The sequence below is a fragment of the Tiliqua scincoides genome, chromosome 13, assembly GCF_035046505.1.
Source record: "Tiliqua scincoides isolate rTilSci1 chromosome 13, rTilSci1.hap2, whole genome shotgun sequence".
Taxonomy (NCBI): Eukaryota; Metazoa; Chordata; class Lepidosauria; order Squamata; family Scincidae; genus Tiliqua; species Tiliqua scincoides.
In genome coordinates, this window is record NC_089833.1 from 337,352 (window position 1) to 363,958 (window position 26,607).

The following is a 26,607-nucleotide window of genomic DNA, read 5'->3' on the forward strand; positions in this document are numbered from 1 at the left end:
GCTCCATCATCTGGTGTTCCGGGATGAGCTTGGCCCTTTCCAAGGGCAGGAGGTCTGGTCTAGAGGGTAGAGCCTCCATTTGCCTGAAGATTAACATCCACAAGGTCGCCAGTTCGAGGCCACCGGCACCGTGCGACCTTGAAGCAGCCGGCAAGCTGCAGCTGAGCTGTTCCATCTGCTCGGAGCGTGGGAGGATGGAGGCCAGAATGTTAAAACCAGATCGGAGTGTAACATCTTGAATGTGGTGGTTCTTGAAAGAGAGAACCAAGCCTGCCTGTGTAAACCGCCTTGAATAAAGTCTTGAATAAAGACCAAGAAAGGCGGTATATAAATACTGTATATTATTTATATTATTATATTTCCAGTTAATTCCAAGTGGTCCCACAACAGCATGGAAACCTGCCCTGGGAACCCGCCACATCATAGCACTTTGGCTCAAGCAAACGTTTCAGTTTTATTAGCACCTCCAGACTAGTCTGAACCAGTAACCAGCCTTTTAGTGCCCTGCTAGCCTTGCTTTGTGCTAAGAACCCACAAAGCGGGTCTGCAGAAATGGGCAAGCAGGCTGCTTCTTGAGGCAGGACATCCCCTGCCTCACGGATGTGTCGCTAAATCTCCAGGAAGTCTTCATGCAAGCTCGGTCTCTGCTGGGGGTCTCCCTGAATCCCGCAGAGACACCCCAAAGCAGGCGTGTCTCTCTCCAAAGGCCTGGACGGCCGGCTGCTCTTTCCCTTGGCCTCCTTCCTCTCAAAAAGCGGTCAGCTGCACAATGCCCTTTGGATCCGAGTGCCCGCTTCTCTGGGTCCCAGAGAGACCATCATTTCGGCAACACTTGGGCCTTGCTGAAACACAAAAAGTTACTGTGCAGGATTTGGCCTGTAATCCAGCAAAGTCTGCTGGGGGGGGGGCTCCTGTGGAACGGCCATTATAGCCACCCGTTCAGCAGTCCTATCAGCAAAGTGCCCTACAAGCTTCACCAACAGAAAAGCCCTGCTGGAACAGGCCAGAAAGCTCGTCTAGTCCACTTTCAGGGCCCCGCCCTGGCCCACTAGTTGCTCCTGTGAAGCCTCCCCCCCCCCCCGCAGGAGAGAAAGGTGCCCCGCTTCCACCTGTGCTACCCTGCAACTGCTGCCCAGAGTCACACTTTCCTCTCTGAGCCAAGATGGCACACAGCCCCCCCCTTACCAGCAGCCATGAATGGACCTCCCTGGTTCTGTCCAATCCCCTCTTTTAAAGCCATCCAGACTAGTGACCATCACCCACTCTTGTAGCAATGAGCTCCAAAGGCTATCCAAAGCATGAAGAAGCGCCTCCTTTAGCCCATCCTAAATCTCCCATCCTACAAGTATTCCCAAAGGACTCATTGGACCAAAGAGAGGAAACTGAGGTTGGGAGGTGGTGCTTCTTCAAGTGCCAAGTGGACGCCTCTACCTGCGTACACGCTCAGGGGGGCTTTTGCTTTCCCTTTCATTTCCCCTTGGCTAGTTCATTTTTGCTGCTGCTGTTTTCCAGTTACTGCCATTAAATGCCATTCAGTTTCCAGTGTGCTCTGGACTCCTTGGCTGGAAAAGCTCCGTGATCATTCCTTGCAATAGTGAATGGGGAGGCACAATACCACTCAGTGTCTAGCCAAAGAGGGGCCCAAGACCCTGTGTGCTGGTGGGGGGAGAGCTGGGTATGCAGAGGTCACTGCAGAATTAAGCTCCCCAAAGGGAAACCAGACCACTCTGTAGGAGCGGCACAGAACCTCTGCTTCCCTGCTCGCAGGCGGGGGGGGGGGGGCAGGAACACACATCAGTGGGAGGAACCAAGACATCTAACGGCTAATGGAGCCTCCCCCCACCCCTTGTGAACCCAGGCCTGCCCCTCCCAAGACAAGACAGTCTAGCCAGGAAAAACCACCCACTGCAACCCAGCACCAGGCAGAGGAAGAGAGGTGAGGGCTGCATTGGGAAGAAAGCTGGAAAGCAAAGAAACAAGTGCTCTGTTTGCGAGACTGGGCATACTTGGCAAGCAGGGGGCGGGGGCTGCAACCCTGCACTGACCCTATGCAAGGATGCCTGTCTGCCCTGGGCACCCTTAGCAATCATTTGTCACGGTCCCACTTGTCAACATGTTCTTTCCTCATACGGAGGAAAGGTCCGTCATAGATTACAAGTTGTGATGGTTACATGCAACTTCCCAGTTTTAGAAGTAGGTTGCGGAGAATGCCAGGTGCAAGGGAGGGGAACAGGTTGCAGGTATCCTGCTGTCTTGTGAGCTCTGAGGCATCTGGTAGGTCACTGTGAGATGCAAGAAGCTGAACTAGATGAGCCCAGACTGATCCAGTGGGACTGCTCTGGTGTTCTTATACGCAGCACAGCCATCTATGTGCAGCCAGGCCAGCCTGCCACGGAAGGTGGAGCCTCCATGCGGCTAGTCACAAGAGAGCTGAGGAGGGGAAGGGCTGCTCTAAGGTAGAGGTCAGCAACCGACAGCCCACAGGCTGAAGCTGGACCATCAGCCATCCAGCCTGTGAAGCCTCCTGCCTAGGCACAGGAACTCCACCATTCCCTGTACATTTCCCTGGGCAAACTGGGCAGGGTTCTTTGCCTCCCAAGCCAAGCTCCACACAGCTTGCTTCCAAGTCCTCACAACATGAAGACATCCAGCTCCTCCTCCCCGCTCCAAGGGAACTCACCTGCTGCCCACTGAGGGCCAGGCGGAGCAGCTTCATCATGCTGCTGTACTGGGTGCCTTTTATCTGCTCCTGCAGCTGCCGCAAGTCTCTGCCAAGCTCTTCAGCGGTCCAGGCAGCCGCCTGGCGTTCCAGCAACCTTCATGCAGAAAAAGAAAAGCCACAACTTTTGCTCAGAGGCAAGAGCTGCAGCACCAGGGCTCCAAACTCAGGGGAGTCCTGCTGGGTCAGGCCAAAGAAGGCTCATCCAGCTCAGCCTCTCGTTTCCCACAGTGCTTCCCCACAGCTGCCTTGAGCAGCCCCCTCTCTGGGAGAGATCTCCAGTCGCCCTCACAGTTATGGACCTTGGGATCAGATGGAGAAAGAGGGTCTTGGACAGTAGAAACTGTTCATTTTTGCAACACTGAGGTTTCTTGCCTGTGTCTGCTGAGTTCAGTGGTTAAGTCCTGCAAAGCAGGCCTAGCCCGGGCCTTGGGAGATCTGTACTCAGCACCTCATCAAAGCAGAGGCTACAGAAACGCTGCCTGATGCACTAACAGTGGGTCTGTTTTGCACTGAGAGTCGCACGCGCTTTTCCCATTCCACATTCCTTTCTGCTCGGGGCCACTGAAGAGGAAAGTGGCTCTGGTCAGGAAGCAGCAGGAAGTGAGTAACCAAAAGGCACCAACACAGGCCAAGCAGAGGCCACAACTCCAAACCCTTTTCCGGAAGCTTTGGCTCTGTTCCCACAGGTGCACATGCGTGTATGCACAAAAGGCAATTTCATCCCACCTGTTTTGCAGAGCAAATCAGTCTCTGTGAACACCCTCTTGTGCACCAAAACAGCCTCTGCTCATAAGCTGAGCTGGGCAAATGCTCAGGCAGGCAGGCAGACAAGCAAAACCATCACGGCACAAGGCCAACCAGTTCAAATCACCTCTGGGCAGCTGGACCAACAGCCCAAAGGATCTTAAGAACTAGGGATATGAGACAACAGGGTAATGCTTCTGTTCGGCACCAGCACAAAGGCCGAGCCAACTCACCCAAGGACCAACCTCCCGATCTCTTCGGCCTGGGCAGAAACAGTCTGCAGCTCCTCACGAGGGACCGAGGGCCGGATCCACAGGAAGGCGTATTTGGGCATCACCAAGTCCTTCAGACGGCTGATGTGACCCTGGGGGATGAAGGACCCATGAAGGCCAGGTAAGTAAAAGGGGTGAGGCTCTCCTTGCTGTGCTTCCCTTCCAGCAGGAGGACAGACAAAGCTCCCCCACCCCGAGGTACACCAGTGGCACTGGCAGGGTCTCCCAGGGCCAACAAGGTCAAATCACCTCAGGGCAGCTGGACCAAGCTGAGACCCTTCTCAGGCCACCCCCACCGCCGTGCACAGGAACTGCCAAATACTATGGTCCCAGCACGAGTCCTTGGCATGAATCCCTTTGCACAAGAAATCACAAGAGGAAAAGCACCACTTGCGGCAAAGGTCTTCACAGCCACGTGGGCCCTACAAGCACAACAGGAGTGGTGCCAGCCAGGAACAAGTAGTCTTTCTCCAGCCTGTGCGTACCCCTGAACAAGGCATCATGTTGACCCCGCTCCAGTCCCAGGAATGGAGCCACGGATCTCTTCTGATGCCTGGCCTGCACGACACCTGACTGCTTGCACGAGAGCACTCAGAGCGGCCTCCAAGCAGCTGGCAGCATGCCAAGTCCTGCTGCACTCGGCAGAGAAGCAGGCGCAGCCCCTGCTTGCCCCAAACTGTGCCTGCCTGCACTTACCTTTCTCAGCAGCAGCACCTGTTCCACATAGCCCTTCTCGGCAACACCGCTGTCCTCAAGTCGGTCCCCATAGACCTGCTCCACTAAGGCCTGCACCTCGGCCACCAGCACCCGCCGCTGCTTCTCCTCCCCAATCTGCTGGGCCAGGTGAATTCTGTGCAGGAGAGACAGCAGTTGCCCCGACCACTCACGACACTCAGGGCGAATCGATCCCTCACGGTCACCAAGCACGCAGGTGGACAAAAGGTTCCGAGATCCAGTCACCCCCTGATTTACTCTGACAAACCACTTTTAAATCAGCAGGGAACTAAGAGCTGCCCCAACACATTCCCGTTTAAAGACAAAGGCTCCACTCGTTAGTTTTAAAGTACTTATCGGGCAAAAGCGGCAGCTGTTTCAGCCCACCAGTTTCTATATCTTTGAGGGCAAGACTGCGTTGCAATTGGATGCACGAGAGCCCAGAGAGTGCAGTGGTTCAGGAGTTGGGCCCTCCCCCCACTCCACCTGTTGAACTCAGGAAGTTTCTCCAGATCCAGCAAGGCCGAGTGCCGCTCAACTCGGCCCACGTCGAACTCTGCAGTCAGCTCCTTCAGCGTCCTTCCCATCCGCTTCTCTGCAAAACAGACCCAGTGAGGCCCTGCACTGGTGCTTCACAACTCTCTCTCTCTCTCTCTCACACACACACACAAACACACACACACACTTTCTAGCAGGCAGCTACCACCAGAATTCCCAGAACCTTCTTCATGGCCTCAGCTGTTCTGCTCCCACACCAAACCGAGCCCAGAGGGAGAGGGACGAGGCCCTGCAATCAAGGATGCCCCAGCTGTGGTTTGCATTTCAACAGGACCTGTGAGGCTCCTCTGCTTTTACCTGTAAACCACCTGGAGAAGCTGGCTGAAAGGTGGCCTACAAACACCCTCAACCAAGAAACACTTCCCAATCTTCCCCTAGAACAGTGTTCTTTAACCTGTGGGTCATGATTCCAATGGGGTTGCGAAGCCTCATGGGAGGGGGGGTCATGGCAACCTTTCAAAGCAAGGGGGGCTTAGATCTAATCCAATCACAGTCCTGCCACCTCAAAACTGAGTTCTTGATATCAACCTGCACAGCCTCTTCTCGCTGTCCAGCCCCACAACTCCTAAGGCTGGCCCTGCTCAGGCTGCTACTTCACAGGGTTGTTGTGAAGACACAAAAGGTAGGGGGGAACCAGGTAGATGGTGGCAGGGGTGGGCAGTGGCAGGGTGTGGGGAGACTGGGTTTTGGGAGGGGAGATGGTGGTGGGCCCCCGTCTCATTCATTCATTCTCTTTCACAGATTGACTGACTGACTGACTGACTGACTGACTGACTGACTGACTGGGGTCATGGCACAAAAAAGGTTAAAGTCCACTACCCTAGAAACTGCGATCAGGCTGCTGCAGGTGCTGGGCTCTGGTGCCCAGCCAAGTCCCAGGGACATGCCGGCCCAGAAACAGGACACCAGGGGTTGCTTGGGCATGAGAGAGCGTCAGAGATGGCCTGGGAGGGGGGAGAGGCCAAAGGGACACAAAGGAGCAGGAAGAGGCAAGCAGGTCTGCTGTGCTCCATGCACTCCCAATGCAGGATACACTCCAATGGAGGCAGAACTGGCTCCAAGGATATCCCAATGGCGGTCCCAGTCTTACCCAGTCAGGCTCTCCCGCTCAGGCCCAGTTGAGAGGAGGGACACAGCCCAGAGCCACGTTACCTGCAAAGCCGGAGCCGCAGTCCGTGATGAGGTCCAGCAGAGCTTCCGGCAGGCAGCCGTCCTGTGCAAACTGCTCCACAAACACGTGGCCCTGCCGCTTGGACAACTTGCTGCCATCCTTGTTCAGGAGCAGCGGGAGGTGGCCAAAACGAGGCGGGTCCCAACCAAAGGCTTTGTACAGAAGCAGGTGCTTGGAGGTGGAGACAAGCCATTCGGCACCCCGCAGCACGTGGCTGATACCCATGAGGTGATCGTCCACCACGTTGGCCAGGTGGTAGGTGGGGAAGCCATCACTCTTCAGGATCACTGGGTCCCCCTCCACACTGGCCACCTCATGCCTGCTCCAGCCATAGATCAGGTCACAGAAGGGTTCCGAGCCCTCCTCCAGACAGAAGCGCACCACGTGCTCAGCGCCCTGGGACACCTTTTCGGCCACTTGCCTGGTGCTCAGGTGACGACACCTGTTGTCATACCTTTCAGGGGAAACAGAGAGAAAAGTCACACCTGTAGTGATTACAAGCAACCACCTTCAACTCGAACAAGGTTTCAGGTTCAGATTCTGATTCTCCAAGACATCAAATGACCTCTGGGGAAAAAGGGGGGGATTGTGACTAGTGCAGCATCCCCACATGGGGACCAAAGTCTGCAAGCCGTGCCAGGTCATTTGGAGGCACAGAACAGCAATTATTGCACATTCCAAGTCACTCATCTTCTCTACAAGATGAGACTTATGTGGGTTGGGTCTCGAAGGTGACATTTCTTGAGTGCAGGGATCAACAGCTTACAAACAATACAGAGTGTGACCATTTTGCTCTTCTGACTTGTTTGCTTGTTTGTTTTTTACCCCACCTTACTCCCCAAAGAGCACTGAAGGCGGCTAACAACCAAGTACATTAAAAGATAAAACACATGAACTATAAATGCACATAAAACGGTAAAAATACACATTAAAAGCCAGTCACACAGGTTACCGAAGCCTTTTGGAATAAAAATATCTTCAGGCCTTGCTGGAAGGTTAATAATGAGGGAGCAGTTCTCAGCTAAAAGGGGAGGGAATTCCACATTATAGGCACCACCACCAAGAAGGCCTATCCTGGTCACCCCCCTGACCTCTCTTAATGGTGACGCAACCAAAAGGGCCCACTCAGATAACTGAAGAGAACAGACTGGACAGTACGGGAGGAGGCGTCCCTCAGATATGCTGGTACCAAGCTGCACAGGGCTTTAAAGGTCAAAACCAGCACCTTGAATGAGGCCTGGAAACAAACTGGCAGCCAGTGCAGCTCTATACCCCAACACCCCAACAAAGAATGTGACATGACATCCACCCTGCTGCCTTTCCCTGCTGGAACCAAGAAGCCGAGTCAGCCAGCTGCTTTCTTTCCCCTGCACAGCAATTCCTGTGGCTGTGGAGCCTGGAGACAGGACCCCATCAACCCCACCAGTGAAACCTGCCCACTGCCCAGCCCGTTTCTAACACGCATGGATGAGGACAGGCAGTTGCATGTGCAGAGAAGCAGATGACTGTGAGCCAACCTCAAACATGAGCTGTTGTAGCAGACCAGCCAAGACTGTGATCAAAGACACCACCAAAGGCGATCTGAAGGCAGGCTGCTGCTCTCAGCCCCATGCCCAAAATGCAGGAACCGATCTGCCTCACAGGGCTGTTGTGAAGAACAGGGAGACTAGTGAGGGGCAGGGAGACCTCTCTGAACCCCAAAGGAAAGGTCAAGTTCAACAATTGTTATTTAGGTCAGATCTGCTTAATTGGCTACCAGAGCTGTCCACACTAAAAGAACATAAGAGCCCTGCTGGATCAGGCCAAAGGCCCTAGTCCAGCTTCCTGCATCTCACAAGGCCCACCAGATGCCTTTGGGCATACAAAAGATACCTGCATCCTGTTGCCACTCCCTTGCACCTGGCATTCTGAGGTAGCCCACTTCTAAAACCGGGAGGCTGCACATACCCATCATGGCTTGTAACCTGTGATGGACTTTTCTTCCATCAATCTGTTCAATCACTTTTTCAAGGCATCTAGGCCAGATGTCATCAACACATCTTGTGGCAAGGAGTTCCACGTGTTAGTGACACCCTGGGTAAATAAATATTTCCTTTTGTCTGTTCTGACTCTCCCAACACTCAATTTTATTGAATGTCCCCTGGTTATGGAGAAAAGAACATCCCTCTACTCACTCTATCCATCCTTTGCATACTTTTTAATGCTTTGATCATAACACAGTGGTCATTTATTTATGTTGAAGGCATTCTTCTTAAGTTGGGAAGGAAAGGAATGTGTCAACCAAAGCAGAACCACCATAGAAGCTGTGAGGCTTTCTTCATCTGCACACACCACCTTTTGCAGAACTTTCCAGTACAATGTCCCCTGCTGGACTTCAGCCTTGGGGGGCTGAGGAACGGTGCTCAGGGAGGCCAGAACCCACCACAGCTGGGCTAATGAGGAAGCCACCCTGTGCACCTGGCCGGACAGCACCCCAGCTTGCTCAACACAGGACAGGATGTTGCCTCCTAATGAGCAAGCCCCAAGCAGACTCTTCTGAGGCTCTCCCAGCCCTGCCTCCAGATTCTGCCCATATGGAGTTAAAGCCCCTCCCTATCCCAGATCCCTGCTGCAAGAATGCCAGGCACCAAGGCAGCAATCTGTTCAGCCATGCCAAAGTCAGGCAGAAGTATTTCAGCCCCAGGGACCCCACAGCACTCAGGCCCGTCCCAGTTCCTGGCTGGTGCTCACCGTGGTGTCTGCTGGCTCCGCAGAGCTTCCTTCCTCAGAAGCTCCAGGCGCTGCGGGGTGCAGAAACAGCGGTAGGCAGCCCCCTTCTCGAGAAGCATGTCTGTGGCCTTCCTGTAAAGGCTGAGTCGCTGGGACTGCTGGTAGGGACCCACAGGACCACCCTGGCGAGGGCTCTCATCAGGTGGGATGCCTGGAAGTAAGAAAGGGAGAATTCTGGGGCAAAAAGCTAATTTTATCTATTACACCATCAGGGCCAGCCCACCCATGAAGCTGACAGGGGGTGGTCACATTGGTGAGCACTGCCCACCTTCATCAGTCTGGAAGGAAGGGGGAGACCAGAGGGGTGGGCGATACACTTGAGATGCTCAAGTCCACTACTGCTCAGCCACCCTCTTCCTTTTCCAACCCAGGGAGTGAGAGGAGGAGGAACGTAAACATCACCAGGTGATGGTAGGGCAGTCTTTGTTGCCTCCCCAACACCAAGCATGGTGATCAGTGAGCATGTACAAAGCTGGAAGCAAAGCTGCCAGGCACATGAAGATTCAAACAAACACATGCACACCCTTTTGCACTCTGGCATGGATTGGTCTCACGCAAGAGTGGGAGCAAAGGATGGGGATTCTCACTGTTCCAGTGGACCCAAGCAGGGTTGCTCATTTTGCACAGGAGGGTTCTAGGCACATATCAGCCTTCCCACTACAGGAGCAGCACCTGTGCAGCTGGCAGCAGGGAGGGGAAGGGCTTCTTTCTTAGTCCAGGAGGGGGAAGTGGGGTAAAAGCAAAAGCAGTTTTGCAAGCAAGCAGAGGAGGAGACTCCAAACCCAGCATCGACACTCCAAGGTCTGGCAGGGCTGTGGCTCTCCACACACCATGTTGTGGTTGTTTCTGGTGACCTGGAGACCTGGGAAGAAATTACCTGCCCACTCCAGCATCCCCTCGATCCCTTCTGCAGCTCCAGGCACCACACGGTTCTGGTCTGTGTCCTCCACTCTCAGGATGAAGCGGCCTTGGTGCTGTTTGGCAAAAAGGTAGTTGTACAAAGCTGTCCGCAGGCCCCCCAGGTGCAGGAACCCTGCAGGCACAGGAAAAGAAGGGGGCAGCTGAGGGGCCCAACCTTCTGGTCAGTGGCCCTCAGGCATCCTAGCTGGGGACAGACGCTCTCCCTCCCAATGCGATGCGGATTTCTCAAAGTGGAAATGGTGTGCAGTGGACAGGTGGGGGAGAAATCAATCCATGAGGAGTTGTGGTGGGCTGGGCGATGAGGTTGGTTTTACAGCTGTATTAGGTTGAGGCTGTGCTTTTAGCTGGTTTTGCCTTATCTTTTAACATTTACTTTCTATGGTTTATTATTGGTTGTTGGCATCCTTCAATCCCGGAAGACTCTGGTATCGCGCTCTGAATGGTGGTTCTGGAACAGAGTGTCCTCTCCAGTGCGCGAAGCCTGGGTAAAGTAGGTATGGTGGATAGGCTGTTACCCTTGCAGCAAATCCCCCCTCTCCACATCGCTGAAATGGTCCAATGGAAAGGCAGAGGCCAATACGGTTGGTTCCAGCGGCGTCGCAGGAGTTGCCAGAACGTGACTGTGTTCAGCCATGAACTGCCTCAGGGACTCCGGCTCCGGATTTTGCCTTGAGGTTGACTCCTGAAGCCTCTTCCATAACTGGATGTAGCCACAAGGCTGCTCGAAGGGGGCAGCAGCCAAAGGACTTTCCCAGGAACTGACCCCTCCCAGTCTCCCCCAGACACTCTCCGTCCAGTGGGAGGCAGGCAGGGGAGGCGCGTCTTCCGCAGCGACTTTTCGTCTTCCAAAGGCTTTGGGGAGACTCAAGTCCGCTGCCTGTCAGCCCCATAACAGTCCAGGGGGTTTTCTCTCTGGAAGTGCAGATCAGGGGCGAGCGGAGGGGGGCAGGGCCTCCCCCCCCCCGAGTCCTTTGAAAAGCGGCGCCGCCGCCTTGGGAGGCACCCCCTGCCCTGCTTCGCCCTCCCCCCTTTGGAAGGGCTCCAAGGAGCCTTTCAGCCCACCCTCTCCGCACTTTCCTGGGAGGAAGCCCCGTCGACGCCGGTGGCATTTACTTCTGAGTAGACCTGCACAGGATGGGGCTGTCTGTCCCCACTGCCGGGCCCCGCCCGCCCCTCTGCAGCCCCTGCGGGCTCCGGGGGCGCGGCGGGCCAGGGGCCCTTACCTGTGGGGCTGGGCGCAAAACGGACCCGCACGGCGACCCCCAGAGGACCCCCCATCGGCGGCCACGTGAGTGGCCCTGCTGGTAACACAACGTTCCTTCCGGGTCCGGCGGGCCAATCAGCGCGCGGCTGGCGCTCGGTGGAACTTCAGAAGGCTAGCGCAGAGGCAGGGCGAAGCGACGAGCCTTCCTGCGCAGGGGCAGTCTACCCCGGCGACTGACGGGGAGGGGAAGGAGGAGAAGGCACTTTGCGCATGCTCAGATGCACTCAGGGTGGGAACAGAGAGGGACTGCTTCGTGCCCCCCTTGCAGGCTCCTTCTTTCAACTCGAACAAGGGAGCCTTGCAGGGATTGGTTCAGCGGTGTGCCTGTCAGGGGAAAAGGGCGGGTCTACCCCGAGCTCTCTTGTCCCTCCCTTCTGGGGGTGGAGCTACGCAGTAGGGGCGGGACTTCCCCGGAGCACTCTTGCCCATTCACATCCGAGGGGCGGGGCTAGGCAAGAGAGGGGCGGGGCTTCCCTGGAGCGCTGTCGCACCTCCCTTCTGAGGGGCGTGGCCGCGGGGAAAAAGGGGCGGCGTACGGGAGCCGGCGAGGGCCAATCGCGGGCCGCGCGGCGCTTTTCCCGGCACCCCCTGCGGGCGGGTTGTACACAATCATCATGGCCGCCGCCTCTGCGTCCCCGGGTGCGCGTGAGAGGGAGCGGGCGCCGGTGGGGGGGGGGCTGCGCGGGGGGGGCCCTTCCTGGAGGGGGGCTAGGCAGGCGGGGCTCGAGGGCGGCCCTTGTGTGAGGCAGGAGCAGCCTCAGGGTGGGGGGGTTGGGGGAGACCTGGCCCCCGGGTGGGGGAGGGGAGGCGCCCCTCCTGCCGGGGGCCCTCCTGCCCCTGCCAGGGCAGCGCTGAGCGGGGAGGCCGCCTGGACCCCCCACAGGGAGCTGCTCTGGTGCACTCCCAGGGGGCAGTTGGAGGCCCTGGGCACCCCCCCAAAGAGGTTGCAGCACTTGGGCCTCCTGGGCCTGGAAAGAGGCACCTGAGGAGGGCACGACTGAGCCACGTCTTGATGCAGCATGCCATTATTCTGTGGAACTCCTTGCCACCGGGTGTGGTGGGGGCACCTGGCACGGCTGCCTCTGAAAGGACAGCGGCCTGGTTGGGGGAAGAAAGCCCACTGCGAGCTGCAGGGTGCGGTGGCTGAATGTTGAGTGGTGCCATACGGGGGAGCCATAAGGGGGGAGGCGGGGAGAAAGCCGTATGGCTCCGTTTCGCTCCCCCAGCTGGGAATGGCTCCGAAAGGAGGGACCGCTTGCCTGCTGGGCTGAGGCTCCCTGCCAGACCAGGTGCCCCCCTCCAGCTATGCCACCAGCTATACCTCATGTTGTGCACTCCCTGAGGCATCTGGTGAGCCATTGTGAGATACGGAAAGCTGGACTAGGTGGGCCTGTGGCCTGACCCTGTGCATGTACATTCTGTGGAGCCCCAGCGATCATTAAGAAAATCAGCTCCTGTTCTTACTGGGTGCCCTTGGAAGGCTTCAGACAGATGCACATCTCTCTGTAATTAAGAACATAGGAACAGCCCCACTGGATCAGGCCCAACTAGTCCAGCTTCCTGTATCTCACAGCGGCCCACCAAATGCCCCAAGGAGCACACCAGATAACAAGAGACCTGCATCCTGGTGCTCTCCCTTGTTTCAAGGCTCAGTCTTGGAGAGGGCCTGACTAGGAGGGATGCTTTCCAAGCATCTATGTTCTTCCCCACCTTGTTAAAACACAAGGGAATTTGTCTGCTGATCCCATTTGCTTCATGATGTCTGTTCTCATTTGCTTCTCTTACTCGCAGATTCTGATGATGCCAGCATGGAGGCAGAAGCCCAGAATCCACTGGTTGGCTGTAGGGATGATGGCAAAAATGATTCCCTTTCTGCTGAGAAATCTTTGGAGTTAGACGAGCCCCAGAGTGATCCGACTGATGCCCAGGCTTCCGTGAGCAACGGTGGCGATTCAGAGATGGAAAAGGAGCTAGTGGAGCTAAAAGTAATCTGGAACAAAAATAAGTACGACTTCAAGTTCCCGCTTGATAGCACAGGTGCTGACCTGAAGCAGAAAATCCACTCGCTTACAGGTGAGACTTTCTGTGTTTGGTGGAGAGGCCGTTTTGCTGCCTGAGCTTCCCATCGCACCTGGAAGAAATTCCTGGCTTTAAAGTGTTCCCTGTTGATTCCTCCTTTGCTAGGCCTTCCACCTGCAATGCAAAAGGTCATGTTCAAAGGACTTGTACCAGAGGACAAAACGTTACGGGAAATCAAAGTAATCAACGGAGCAAAAATAATGGTGGTTGGCTCAACTATCAACGATGTCTTGGCAGTAAACACACCAAAAGACGCTGCTCAGCAGGAAGTAAAATCAGAAGAGACAAAAAAGGAGCCTCTTTGCAGACAAAAGGTGAGCGGCTGCTGCAGGCCTGGGGGTTTTGGTGTGAAGGTGTGTGTGTGCTTCTGCCACAGGAAAGAACAGTCTGGCCATGGGCCTCTTGGAAGGAAAGGGCCTTGGGCTGCAGTGACAGGTTAGCCTAAAGCACCTTGTTCATGTTTGTGACAACCCTGGGGGGTTGTGTTGCATTGGTATCCTGTCCCTTTCCCAAGGAGCTCAGTGCATGTTGTGTTCTCCCTTTTCTTTTTTTCATGCATGTCAGTTTTGTGAAGTGAATTTAAGCTAAGAGAGTTACTGGCCTAAGATCACCAGGGAGCTTCGAGACTGAGCATGTCTAGGGGAACCCGGCAGGGAATATGTTGTCTCAAGGCTATCGGGAAATGAATGGCTGAGTAGGCATTGAACCCAACTGTCTTAGGCCTCATTGGCACCCAGGTCCTTGTTTTCTGACTTTAGTGGGACCACAGCATAGTGCAGTAAAGAGCCAAACATTCCTGCCTTTTGAGTGTGTGTTTTAACAATTCATTTGTGCCCAACTCTTGGCAACTTGATAGGTGATAGCCCTCTATGCTGCCCTGTCAAGCACAGCTTCCAGAGTTCTGTTGAGTTTCTGCCATAAAGTGTTCTGGTTAAATTATTGCTGCGTAGTACTTCATTGTTGCTTTCCCAGCCCTTCCCCATTTATCTGGGTTTGTAACCAGCATGTAGCTGATGAGTCATCTGTATGGCTGGGTTGCCTTTAGAGTAGTTCTGCTGAATGTGCCCTTTGAGAACTTCTGTCAGGGACCAGTTCTACTAAGCACTATCCAGACTTGATGTGGGGTTCCTGTGAAACATTCTCATGGTGTTCTGTAATTTGTGTTTCATCCATGACCAAAGCTGCTTGCACAATTGAATTAATTTGGGATTTTACCCCCTTTCCTTGGTGGTTGGTCATGTTACGAAGGTATGTCATTGGTCATGCTTTCTAGCTGTTGCACTGTAGAACATCTGCACAACTAGAACCAAAATATTATTGTGTGAATTCTGCAGCATCAAGAAGAGAGACCTTCATGTTTCTGTGCAGTATCAGAATGGCTGTGTGTCTGTTTTTTGGTAGCTGCTTTCTGACCGAGGAATATTAGCCCATTAGCCTTTCAAAAATGTCCCAGTAAGATATTAGTAAGCAGACAGGATGGAAATCCTCCTCTGCTCATGTCATGTTTCAGTCAGTCCTGCTCTCTGCTTTGTTACAGCAACACAGGAAAGTGTTAGATAAAGGGAAACCTGAAGACGTGATGCCTTCTGTCAGGGGTGCCCAGGTGAGTGTGCAGGTCTCAAAACCCAGAAGAGTCGGTCCTGGGACTCTCCCACCATTTCTGCTCTAAAATCTGAGGGTAGTTTTTTCTGCCCATTTGTGCTGCAAAGCAGACAGCTGATTTCCTTGTTTGCAAAAGATCTCTGCCTTCACTGTCCTTAGGAGCGCCTGCCGACTGTTCCTTTATCGGGCATGTACAACAAATCGGGTGGAAAAGTGCGGCTTACCTTTAAGCTTGAACAAGATCAGCTCTGGATTGGCACTAAAGGTTGGTGCACCAGGGTGTCTTGGAGGGGAGAGAAGCATAGCAAGCCCCTCTGTGGGTTGGGGCTTACTGTTGACCAACTTCCAGATCCTGGAATGCAACTTGCAAAGCCATTATCAGACTTGATTTCTCTGTTTATCAGTAATGAATGGAAGCCTGTAAAAATTCAGAAGCTGCTTAAGTGTGCCTTTGGCTGCAATCCTATACAGCAGTGGTTCTCAAACTGGTGGGTTGCAATCTACCAGTCCGTGTAAAGGTTCCCCCTTAAAGGGGTGGGGGAAGGGGAGAGGCAGGGAAGCATTGCGAAGGGGGGGTGCTTTCACTTTATGTAGGTAGGGCTGCAGCAGGCTGCAAGAGTTGCGGGAAGTCTTGTGCAGCCCTCCACAGCACCTCCTGAAGCTTGGAATCATCAGTAACAGTGGGTGCAAAGCCTTTTTGCAGGAGGTGCTTTGCGCCCGCTTTTAGTGACAGCTTTTAGTGACTTTTGCTGCCCTAGCCCCGCCCCCACAAAGACTTACTGAGGGAGTAAAGCTCCCTCAAAGTTTGAGAAACACTGCTATACAGAATGACTTGTGTATAAGTCCCATTGAACTTGGGGGGGCCTTATTTCTGAGTAGGCCCAAGACAGAGTAGACTGAAGAGAGTCTTAATTTTGGGGCTAAAGTTGGACAGTTCTTGCCACAGATTACTGGGGAGGAAAGCCCTTGGAGGAGTGTAGAGATCAGGCTAACACACCAGCCCACAGCAGCTCCCTTACAGAAGAGGGGAATCTTTTCAGCCTGTTTTGTGGAACTGGTTGCCGGTTGCCTCATGGAGCTGAACACAGGGGAGTCTTCCAAGTGGACAGGCAAGCCTCCCTTCTAGCTTGCTTCCTGAATTCGGTGTCCTGCTTTTTCCCCACATGGAAAAACTGGATGGAGCAGTGTGAACCTGAAGGACTAATTTAGTGTCTTCAAGAAATGCTGAGCAATGGCATCTCGGTCTCCTGCCTTAAAGCTGTGTAGCCTCCTTGCTCCATCCTGGCCGAAGTTCTGTTTATGTGTGCTGGGAAAGCAAAGAGTTTGCACAGTGTGGAGGAGACGGGCTTCTAGTTTTCTCATATAAATCAAATTCCGCAGGTTCTCCCCTCCCCTCCCCTCTTGTTTTAAGTGTAGTAGAAACATTGCTGGTCCTGTTGATTGCCTTCTCAATAACGGCCCTATTCACAGACTGGGTCCCTGCTACTGACCTCCCTAAAAATCCCTTCCTGTCCTCCCTGAAGTAATGCACCTCACTTACAGCCCAATCCTATGCATGTCTACTCAGAAGTAAGTCCCATTAGAGTCAGTGGGGCTTAGAACATAAGAACAGCCCCACTGGATCAGGCCATAGGCCCATCTAGTCCAGTTTCCTGTATCTCACAGCGGCCCACCAAATGCCCCAGGGAGCACACCAGATAACAAGAGACCTGCATCCTGGTGCCCTCCCTTGCATCCGGCATTCTGACATAGCCCATTTCTAAAATCAGGAGGTTGCACCTACACATCATGGCTTGTACCCCATAATGGATTTTTCCTCCAGAAACTTATCCAATCCCCTTTTAAAGGCATCCAAGCCAAATGCCATCACCACATCTTGTGGCAAGGAGTTCCACAGACCAACCACACGCTGAGTAAAGGAATAATTTCTTTTGCCTGTTCTAACTCTCCCAACACTCAATTTTAGTGGATGTCCCCTGGTTCTGGGCTTACTCTCAGGAAAGTGTGGATTGGATTGGACTGTTAATCAATCAGATTGTTAGAAATCCCATTGACTTAAGTATATGTTTAATCATTTCCTAGTAAAATTGGCAGACTGAAGTTGCAATCCTTAGTATACATGCTTGCTTGAGAGTAAGTTCTCTTGGACCCAGTGGTGCTTGTTTCTGCATAGGCATGCATAGACTTGTGCTGCTTTGGCTGGGTCCCAACTATAAAGTATATAGGTTACTAGATTGTTTTATTTGCCCAAATTGTGTAGGAAAATACTCTAATCTAGTGATGGCTGTTTACTTCAACTGAGGACTGGAAACTCCCAGCCAGGCTGCACTGGGGGGTGGGGGGTGTGAAGCCTTCTCAGCCATTACTTGGCTGTAGACATTTTATCACCACCAGAAACCCCCTCCCAGTTTCTTCTCATCTGCTTCACAGCTAACACACCTGGTGGTCCATTTCTCTGCCTGGCAAATAACCCTTTTGTCTGGAAATGAGAGAGAGCACCAGAGGCACAGAGGGTGATCTTTCCACTTTCCAAAGGGAATATTTTCTGCCCACTTGGGGAGGCCTCACGCATGACTGTCTTACGGATTCAGAGTAGTGTTAAATGGAAATGGAAGTGCATGTGTGCGTTTTATGCATCCTCCTCCTTGGATATTTCTCTTGCAAAAACCAAAATACACCTCTGTTTTGTTGCTGTGTGGTCCAGCAGATCACTTTTATCTCTTCAATTCTGTCAAATTAATGTATTTCCTCAGCTCAAGCCAGTGTCAAATGCTGTTTAAGGCACCTCAGGAAAGTGTCAGTGGGAAAAGCATCAGGATTTTGAGAATTAAGCTTTATCTGTGCATTCCTGTTCTCTTTCGTATCAGAGAGGTGGAAGTGAACTAATTTTCAATATGCACACATGCACAAGGAGTTTGCTGATGCAGAAAACATGGTGGGGGTCTGCTTTGGGAGAGAGAAGGGAGCTGTTAGTGGTTTGGGGTTGATGCTGTCTTGTGGGTATCTTTCCATCCTGCTCTTTTTGACGTGCAGGGTGTGACAGCAGCCAGTCCATGTTCTGACATGCTTATCTCCCCATAGAGAGAACAGAGAAGCTGCCAATGGGCTCCATCAAGAACGTGGTCAGCGAACCCATTGAGGGACATGAGGATTATCACATGATGGTAAGGGACTTCCCCTTCTTCAGCTGCTGCAATGGTTAGTGCCCAGGAGTCAGTCAGGACGAGGTCCTTCTAGTTCAGGAGGGGTTCACGAGGAAGGCCTGCCCTTCAGTTCCATTCACACCCCCTTCACAGGGAGGAGCACATGCATGACTTTATACCCTATCAAGAGACTTGTGTCTTGGATATGTTGTCTTTCCTGGGGAGGAAGGAGGGGTGTCCATGTACATGTCCATCCATGGTGGGCAAAAGACCATAGTGTCAGCACAGGCTGCAAAGAGGAGAGGGAGCAGTCTTGGCTGGAGGAGGATTGCTGCTGGCAGTGTGGTGACATATTTAAGCAAAGGACAACCAGCAGAGAGACCTATTAGTTCCTTTTTCCAATTTTGAAAGCCAAGCTGGAGTCGGACATGTTGGTTATTTTTCTTGGGGCTTTTTTCTGTTTTGTTGCTGCCACAGTCCTCATCTTCCTCTTCCTGTAGGTCAGGGGTCTCCAAACATTTTGGCCAGAGGCCTGCATCAAATATCTGGCACGGTGTTGAGGGTCAGAAAAAAAATTTAAATATAAAATTTATATAAATAAATTAGAGATGAAACTTAGGGCGCAATCCTAACCCCTTATGTCAGTGCTTTCCAGTGCCAATGGGACGTGTGCTGTGTCCTGCAGTTGGGTGTCACTCATAGAGGCCTCCTTAAAGTAAGGGAATGTTTGTTCCCTTCCCTCAGAGCTGTATTACCCTTATGTCAGTGCTGGAAAGCACTGACATAAGGGGTTAGGATTGCACTCTTAGATGAGTGAATAAATGAATGAATGGGCTCATTCGTTCAAACTCTCTGGCCCTTAGAGCACTCTCCAGATGCAATCAGATTACAGTTCCAGTCATGTCTGGCCAAGTGGGCCACAGGCTTTTAGGGGACAAGAGGCTGGCTGTGGGCCGGATTGAGACTGGCCACAGGGCATCTGGCCCCCGGGCCGGTGTTTGGAGACCCATGCTGTAGGTGGTTGACTCATGTCCAAGAACTACTTGTGGCACTTGACACTGTGAATAAGAGGACAGGTCTCTGGCCCCTAGGGGCTTGCAGTCTAGACAAATGCAAGAGAGGAAGGTGGGCTGACAAGCCAGGGGAGAATATTTGGTCATTTCCAACCCTCACTTCAGCTTGGTTACAGGAGGTGCAGTAGCCTTTCTGCTTTGCCAAAAAGGAAGTTTTAAGGAGGAACTTGCAGGAAGGAAGAAATATGGGCATGGCCGGGGCTCTCCTGCCACTGCGGATGCCTTCCTCCATGGTGGTGCCCAGTGCATGGTTCAGGGGTACCTGCCACAGCTGCCTGACTGCAGCTGGGCAGGTCTGGGTTTGCTTAGTGCTTGGATGGGTGGCTTTGTATCAGCAAGTTGCCATATTGGAGCACCCCACAGATCTCGGCTGCATCTGCAGGGATTGGTTCCGGGACTCTCCACAGATACCAAAATCAGCAGATGCTTAAGTCTCTTGAGATAATGGCAGGGAAGGGAGAAGTGGGTATTTGACAGAAGAGCAGCTCCTGGCTCAGGGTGGAGAGTGCAGCCTTCTCAGTGACAGTCTCTCCCACTTTAGCATGCGGGTCAGCACTTCAGCCTGATTTGGGCAAGCAAAGCGGGAGCCATGGACTGCCTTGTCTGCCCTCCTCCTCCCGCTTGTTGGGTGGGGACAGATCTGTGTCATCCCAGGGGGTGGGACTGGCTGGGTTGCAACCTGGAAATGAGCAGAGGTACTGGCTTCATCGGCAGGAAAGGGAGGGATGCAAGACAGGAAGAGGCTTGTGTCGGACGGGAGATTGAAAGCTGCATTTATTAAGACTACCTCACCTTTGGGAAGCACTGCTCTAAAATCTAATATCACCTATTGCTTGAAAAACAGTTGTTAGATTTTCTTTTTAGATATGCAGATTTGCTTTTTAAAACTTTCTGGAATTGTCTTTTTCTTCTCTGGATACCTTCAGTCTGCGATTGGTTGACTTTGCAGATGCAGATCTGTCCATCTTCCCCCCCCCCCCCCACAGCCATTATCTTGGCAGAAATGCTCCCATGGGAAGGGGGTCTGGGTCAGACTGTAGTGGAACAGAAGCTTAACATCCCTCTCTGCTTGTTACAGTCCCAATTTGTCATGGGTTCAATCCAGCTCCTTAAAGAAACGGAACCAGTTGTATTATGTGCTTGTAAAGTAACACCTAGTCTGAGCCTTGGGAGACTTTAAAAGAGGATAAGGTAAAATAGTGGAGAAGAGGAGTTATTTGGGGACTATGCAGAAAGTCCCTATTCAGATACCAGTTGCTTGAAGACTCTGATCATGCTGGAGGTGTCTGATTGACTCCTCTTGTAGGCAGGCTATTGACCCAGATCAGGGATGGCCAACCTTTCAATTTTACAACTCCTGGGCTTTTAACAATTGTATAAAGGAGAAAACTTCAGCAGGTGTAGCTTGTTATCTCACAGATGGCAAGCTCCACCTGCTGAAATTCCCTCCACTACACCAGTGGTTCTCAAGTGTTTAGTGTCAGGACCCACTTTTTAGAATGAGAATCTGTCAGGACCCACCAGAAGCAATATGACTGGAAGTGACATCATCAAGCAGGAAAATTTTTAACAATCCTAGGCTGGAATCCTACCCACACTTACCCACGAGTGACTATCATTGTTAAAAGCATATACATAGTAGCTTGTTAAAAGTACAGATCTTTAACATTTCCCTAAATGCAGTCACATACCAGTCTAATATATTGAAACGAATGGGGACCCACTTAAAATTGTCTCACAAACCACCTAGTGGGTCCCGACCCACAGTCTGAGAAACACAATTTTTGTCAGCTTTTTTATTTTAAGACAATAAAAATTAACACAAAGTCAGAAAATTTTAAACATACAGTACCATCATTAGCAATTCTAAAACACAGGATAGATAAAAGAAAAACAATTGTTAAAGTTCCAGGATCCCTAAAGTTGAAAGTTTGGCCACCCCTGGCCTAGATCAGGGGTTGCTGACCTTTTCAGCAAAGGGGCCAGACATTTGGTGATGACACTATAACCAACCAGATTACTTTGGTTACTTTGGCTGTCTGGATGGTGAAGAAGGGAAAGGGGAGATAAAAGGAGACTTGGAGATGGCAGAGAAATTAAATGAGTTCTTTGCATCTGTCATCACGGCAGAAGACCTTGGGCAGATACCACTGTTTCTTTAATCCACTGATTTTTTTAAATCCACTAGGGGTTTAGGAATGGAACCCCAGTGGGTAACGTGGAACGAACTGTATGCAATAGACATAGCATTGCATAGACGAACAAGCCTTGCTGAGGGAGAATCGGCATGGCTTCTGTAAGTCTTGCCTCACAAAACTTCTAGAATTCTTTGAAAAGGTCAACAGGCATGTGGATGTGGGATAACCCATGGACATTATATATCTGGACTTTCAGAAGGTGTTTGACACAGTCCCTAGCCAAACGCTGCTGAGGAAACTCCACAACCAGGGAATTAGAAGATAGGTCCTCTCCTAGATTAGGAACTAGTTGAGGACCATGAAACAGAGAGTGGGTGTCAATGGGCAATTCTCATCGTGGAGGGAGGTGAAAAGCAGTGTGCCCCAAAGATCTGTCCTGGGACCAGTGCTTTTCAACCTGTTCATAAATGACCTGGAGAAAGGGTTAAGCAGTGAAGTGGCCAAGTTTGCAGATGACACCAAACTTTTGTGAACTTTTGTGAAGTGGTGAAGATCAGTAGTGATTGTGAGGAGCTCCAGAAGGATCTCTCCAAACTGGCAGAATGGGCAGCAAAATGGCAGATGTGTTTCAATGTCAGTAGGTGTAAAGTCATGCACACTGGGGCAAAAAATCAAAACTTCACATATAGTTCTGAGCTGTCTGTGACAGATCAGGAGATCTTGGGGTCCTTGTGGACAGCTCGATAAAAGTGTCGACCCAATGTGTGGTGGTGGTGAGGAAGGCCAATTCTGTGCTTGGGATCATTAGAAAAGGTATTGAGAACAAAACTGCTAATATTGTAATGCCATTGTACAAGTCGTACACTGTAAAGCCATTGGAGTATTGTGTCCAGTTCTCGTCACCACGTCTCAAAAAGGATATAGTGGAAATGGAAAAGTTTGAGAAGAGAGCAATCAAAATGATTACTGGGCTGGGGCACCTTCCTTATGAGGAAAGGCTACAGCGTTTGGGGCTCTTCATTCTAGAAAAGAAGCACTTGAGGGTGGGACATGATTGAGACATACAAAATTATGCAGGAAACAGAGTGGCTAGAGAGATACTATTTTTACTCTCACATAACACCAGAACCAGGGGACATCCACTAAAACTGAGTGTTGGGAGAGTTGGGACAGACAAAAAAAAATATTTCTTTACCCAGCATGTATTTAGTCTGTGGAACTCCTTGCCATAGGACGTGGTGATGGTATCTTACCCTAGATGTCTGGAGGACATTTCTGGAGGAAAAGTCCATCACAGCTTACAAGCCATGATGCGTATGTGCAGCTTCCTGATTTTAGAAGCGAATTAACTCAGAATGCGAGATACAAGGGATGGTACCGGGATGTGGGTCTTTTGTTGTCTTGTGTGCTCCCTGAGGCATTTGGTGGACCGCTGTGAAATTCAGGTAGTTGGACTAGATGCGCCCTGGGGCTGTTCTTATGGGTTGTGGGCTGGATCCAACCAATGGGCCATAGGTTGTCAACCGCTGACCTAGATGGAGCTTTTGATCTGATCCAGCAAAGCTGTTCTTATGACTTTAGTCTCCATCCCCCATCTCCTACATGGGGAAGCTGATATTGGCCTTGCTGAGAGCCCAGAGTGAAGAATTTCAGGGACAGTGTCTGTGAAACGCTTTTAAGAGGAGCAATGGTTGTGACCCAGAGCTGTTGCTCATGATGAAACTGCCAAATCTGGATTTGTTCCTGCCTCGAACAAGCCACCTGGCAGCTGTGTGCTGTTTTTTTGTCCTAAGCCGCCTCTTCTCCTCCTCCTCCTCCAGGCCTTTCAACTGGGCCCCACCGAAGCCTCTTACTACTGGGTCTACTGGGTCCCAACTCAATATGTGGACGCCATCAAGGACACGGTGCTGGGGAAGTGGCAGTATTTTTGAAGGCACGCTCACCTCTGGCACTGGAGACTGACATGAGCCTAAGGACACTGCTGAGAGAGGCCTGGATGTGGGTCGCCCTGGAACTTCTTGTGGATCCACATACTTTAAGAGGCCTGGGAGGACGCCAGAGGTGGGGAATCTCTCGCCGATTAGTTTCTTTTTAACTTAAAACAGTGCAGCAGCCCTTTTCTCTGCAGCCAGCTTCAACCGTATTTAAACAAAAACCCAAATACGATGGAAATCAATAAATCTTAATTCACAAACCACTGTGTGTAATACACTTTAACTGTGTTGAGCACAGCTCTTCCGGTTTTTAGTGTCTGCAAGGAAAAAGCAGGCAGGTCATTGAGGATTTTGTGCAATTTGGGCAAGAGACCTGATTCTTCACTGATGGAACGTTTATGGTGTATTTGAGCCATGCGCTACCAGGAGGCAGAGGAATAGGTGTTTCTCTTCCTTCAGTGAGACCTTTCTAAAGCAGTATGCAGATTTGGGGTGTCATAAGCCATATCTCCCAGGCCCTTAATTTTCCCAGTGGCTCTTCTGGTAGCAAAAGGTACCACTTTCACTCTTAACCCAAAGATGCTGGACTCCTCCTCAAGTATTGACAGCAGTTCAGTAGTAAGACTTTTTTGTCTTTTCCTGTAAGAGGGATAACATGGTGAACTTTGCAGCTGGGGTGGTCTGTTGCCGGCTTGTACTTGTGTTCTGTTGTTCTTTCTGTCCACACCCCCCGCCCATTGCCATCTTTGGCAGGGGTAGGAATCTAGACTGTCTTAAGGAGTATTTTTTTTTCAGCTCCTCAGTTATGTCCAGGATCAATTTGCAGCTGATGTGCAGGCTTGATATCTGTTACATTTCGCCCCAGTGTAGAATATCTTGTAGGACTCCATATCTACAGGGGCTCCCCATGTGCATACTTGGACAGCCCCATTCCTCTTCTCCACTGTCCTCTACGCACTGGGGAGTGCTTGACATGCCCAAGGGGAGGTCAGAATATTTAAAGAAGAACATGTAAACATCTGTACAACTGTTGTTGGCCCCATGTGCTGCTTGAGTGCCTGGATCCAGACTGGGGCCAAAGGCAACCACTTGTCCTTTTAAGAGTGCGTTTTTCATTCCGGTGATTACCTGTTGTCAAATGTTCAATAATCTTCTTGCAAACACAAAGCAGTGGTTAAAATTGCATTAAACATGGGACAATTTTTTATCCACTTAAACCAGAACTCTGGCCCACAGTGGTGTTTATGGTGGTGGCTGGTGTGTGTGAACCTGGCATCGAAAGAGGGGTTAACTCTCCTTGGGGCTCTGCATGTTGTGTACTCACCCTGCTCAGTACAATTGGTACTGATACTTGGTTGGCAACCTTCAGTCTCGAAAGACTATGGTAGAAGCCTACAGCACCAGGTATTCCCAGGCGGTCTCCCATCCAAGTACTAACCAGGCCTGACCCTGCTTAGCTTCCAAGATCAGACAAGATCGGGAGATAGTGTTCAGTATAGGGAGATGGTTGGCAACCTTCAGTCTCGAAAGACTATGGTATAAGCCTACAGCACCAGGTATTCCCAGGCGGTCTCCCATCCAAGTACTAACCAGGCCTGACCCTACTTAGCTTCCGAGATCAGACGAGATCAAGTATGTGCAGGGTCACAGTTGCTGCGGTTCACTTGCACTGATACTGATGACAATGGAAACTGGGTAGTGGAGGGGAGCTCTTCCTGGTTTACTAATTCAGGACAGTGCACTGGGACCTCTTGAACAGCCCGGAGAGACTTTCCTTCCTGATTGGGCTGGCCATCTTGCTTTCTGCGAGGCTGCCGCAGGCATCTGGTGTGCCCTGGTGGAGCTGGCATGAATGGGCCAGGGTGCTTGCATAGGTCCTTCTGCAGTTGAACGTTTGATTTGGATGGCTGGCTTCTCTCATATTTAATCGCATCACTGAGTTACCAGAGAGCAAGCTGGTACTCCTTGTACCAGTGATTAAATATGAGCAAGCAATTAAATAAGAGAGTGGAAGGGGGGGAAAAAGACATTTTGGGAAACATGCAAACCGTTTTAGTCAGTCTAAATTTACAGTTCCTTTTTTGAGATTGAGGAATAGACCCTGGATGATTTTTGCTCACTTACAGTTGTAGTGTCTTGCTGGGTTTAAAAACATTAACTTTATTCAAACCACAGTTGCAGGTGTACTCAGCACTGGAGATGGTGGCAGGGCTACTTTTGTCCAAAGGTCACCCAAGTATATCTTGGCTTTTGCAAGTTGAAAAAAGGGGGGGGGGTGTAAATTAAAGTTGGGCATTGAAATTCTTGACATATGAATGAACTAAGGGAAGTATTCATAATCTGGATTTAAGTAGAACGTAGGTAAGAAGCACTTGAATGAAAAACTCAGAAAATAGGCATTTTCATAATGGTATTAAATTGTCATAATAGTATTAATTACCAGTATATTTGGGCATTCAGTCAAAGTTTATATATATATATATATCCATTTGTATCCCCTTGTTCCTCCAAAATGCTGAAAGTGACTCACAAGCCCCTTCCTCCTTGCTGTATCCTCCCAACATGCTTGCAAGGTAGATCTTGGTGAGAGACTGTGCCTGGTCCCAGGTCACTGACAGTTCAGTCCTAGTTTGTCTGAGTTTGTCTACTCAGAAGTAAGCTCCACTGAGTTCAGTGTGGCTTACACTTCCCAGTTGGAATGTACTATAGCGGTGGTTCTCAAAAGCCTTACTCAGACTTTGAGAACCCTATAAACCTGGGGAGCAGCAACACAATAGCACTGCTGCTGGGAAGGGTTTGTTTAACTGACCTGGGGGTCGCTATGGCTCTCTAGAGGGTCTGGGGAGTCTGCGACCACCTCTGTCCCTCCAAAGAATGGGAGAACCACTTTGTTTTCATCATGAAACCAGACCTGTGTGTGTGTTTTACAGGTTTGGAGAGGGCTGCAGAGGGGACTATAGATTCCCTAGACCCATCCTGGTGGTCATATTGCTGCCAGTTACAACCCACCAGTCTGGGAACCACTGTTTGCAGCTCCACTGAATTTCCCAGCCAAAGGTTGAAATTTTATATACATTTATTTGGGAGTAAACCCCATTGAACATAGTGGTTTTACTTCCAAGTAAAATGCAGCATAGGGTTGCGCAGCACGTCTCAACAGCCTTGTTCACACGGAGGCTGTGGTCCGAATGGAGGAGGAAGCCCCAATGAAGTTAGTGGAGCTTGTTTCTGAGTAAATCTGCAAGGGTCTGTGGTAGCCGCAGAGAAGACTGGCTGTCCGGAGCCTGTACACTAACCATGTTTTGTACAGTATAACTCTTGACAAATATTGCATCCTTGAAAGTAAGAGAGTAACTTGAAGAGTATTTCTTGAATTGGTTCCAAAAGATGAATTGCCACCCCAGGTATTCAGCTGGGTAGTGATACAGGGATGCTCCCAAGTAGGGGCTTCTGTGTACTTGGGGGGGGGAGGGGACTTCATGCCACAGGTATGCAGAAATATG

General features: G+C 51.2%; 2 protein-coding genes and 2 pseudogenes across 2 annotated transcripts; 1 reads left to right on the forward strand and 3 right to left on the reverse strand.

Moving 5' to 3' along the window:
- Nucleotides 1-441: 441 nt before the first annotated feature.
- EARS2 (glutamyl-tRNA synthetase 2, mitochondrial) lies at nt 442-11,412 on the reverse strand. Its single transcript, XM_066640500.1, has 9 exons — nt 11,095-11,412; nt 9,828-9,983; nt 8,912-9,101; nt 6,163-6,635; nt 4,939-5,047; nt 4,435-4,588; nt 3,700-3,830; nt 2,681-2,816; nt 442-842 (listed from the first exon to the last, which is right to left on the reverse strand). The coding sequence occupies exons 1-9, from the start codon at nt 11,147-11,149 to the stop codon at nt 759-761; spliced, it is 1,488 nt and encodes a 495-aa protein (XP_066496597.1). The 5' UTR covers nt 11,150-11,412; the 3' UTR covers nt 442-758.
- A 305-nt stretch (nt 11,413-11,717) lies between these two features.
- Nucleotides 11,718-23,364, forward strand: UBFD1 (ubiquitin family domain containing 1). The gene is made up of 7 exons (XM_066640501.1): nt 11,718-11,774; nt 12,927-13,208; nt 13,320-13,528; nt 14,752-14,817; nt 14,976-15,081; nt 17,898-17,980; nt 22,991-23,364. Exons 1-7 carry the CDS (start codon nt 11,750-11,752, stop codon nt 23,099-23,101), a joined length of 882 nt encoding a protein of 293 aa, XP_066496598.1. The 5' UTR covers nt 11,718-11,749; the 3' UTR covers nt 23,102-23,364.
- Nucleotides 23,365-24,493: 1,129 nt separating this feature from the next.
- Nucleotides 24,494-24,616, reverse strand: LOC136634160 (5S ribosomal RNA; annotated as a pseudogene).
- A 29-nt stretch (nt 24,617-24,645) lies between these two features.
- LOC136633857 (5S ribosomal RNA) lies at nt 24,646-24,765 on the reverse strand (annotated as a pseudogene).
- Between the last annotated feature and the right edge of the window lie 1,842 nt (nt 24,766-26,607).

Bases quoted from the DNA above. Each gene is read 5' to 3' on its own strand.
- EARS2 (XM_066640500.1), bottom strand. From the start codon at position 11,149: ATGGGGGGTCCTCTGGGGGTCGCCGTGCGGGTCCGTTTTGCGCCCAGC. The intron at 9,984-11,094 runs GTAAGGGCCCCT...CTGTGCCTGCAG, and splicing joins TTTTGCGCCCAGCCCCACAG to GGTTCCTGCACCTGGGGGGC. The intron at 3,831-4,434 runs GTAAGTGCAGGC...TTCATCCCCCAG, and splicing joins AGGTGCTGCTGCTGAGAAAG to GGTCACATCAGCCGTCTGAA.
- UBFD1 (XM_066640501.1), top strand. From the start codon at position 11,750: ATGGCCGCCGCCTCTGCGTCCCCGG. The intron at 11,775-12,926 runs GTGCGCGTGAGA...TCTTACTCGCAG, and splicing joins CGCCGCCTCTGCGTCCCCGG to ATTCTGATGATGCCAGCATG. The intron at 13,209-13,319 runs GTGAGACTTTCT...CTCCTTTGCTAG, and splicing joins GAAAATCCACTCGCTTACAG to GCCTTCCACCTGCAATGCAA.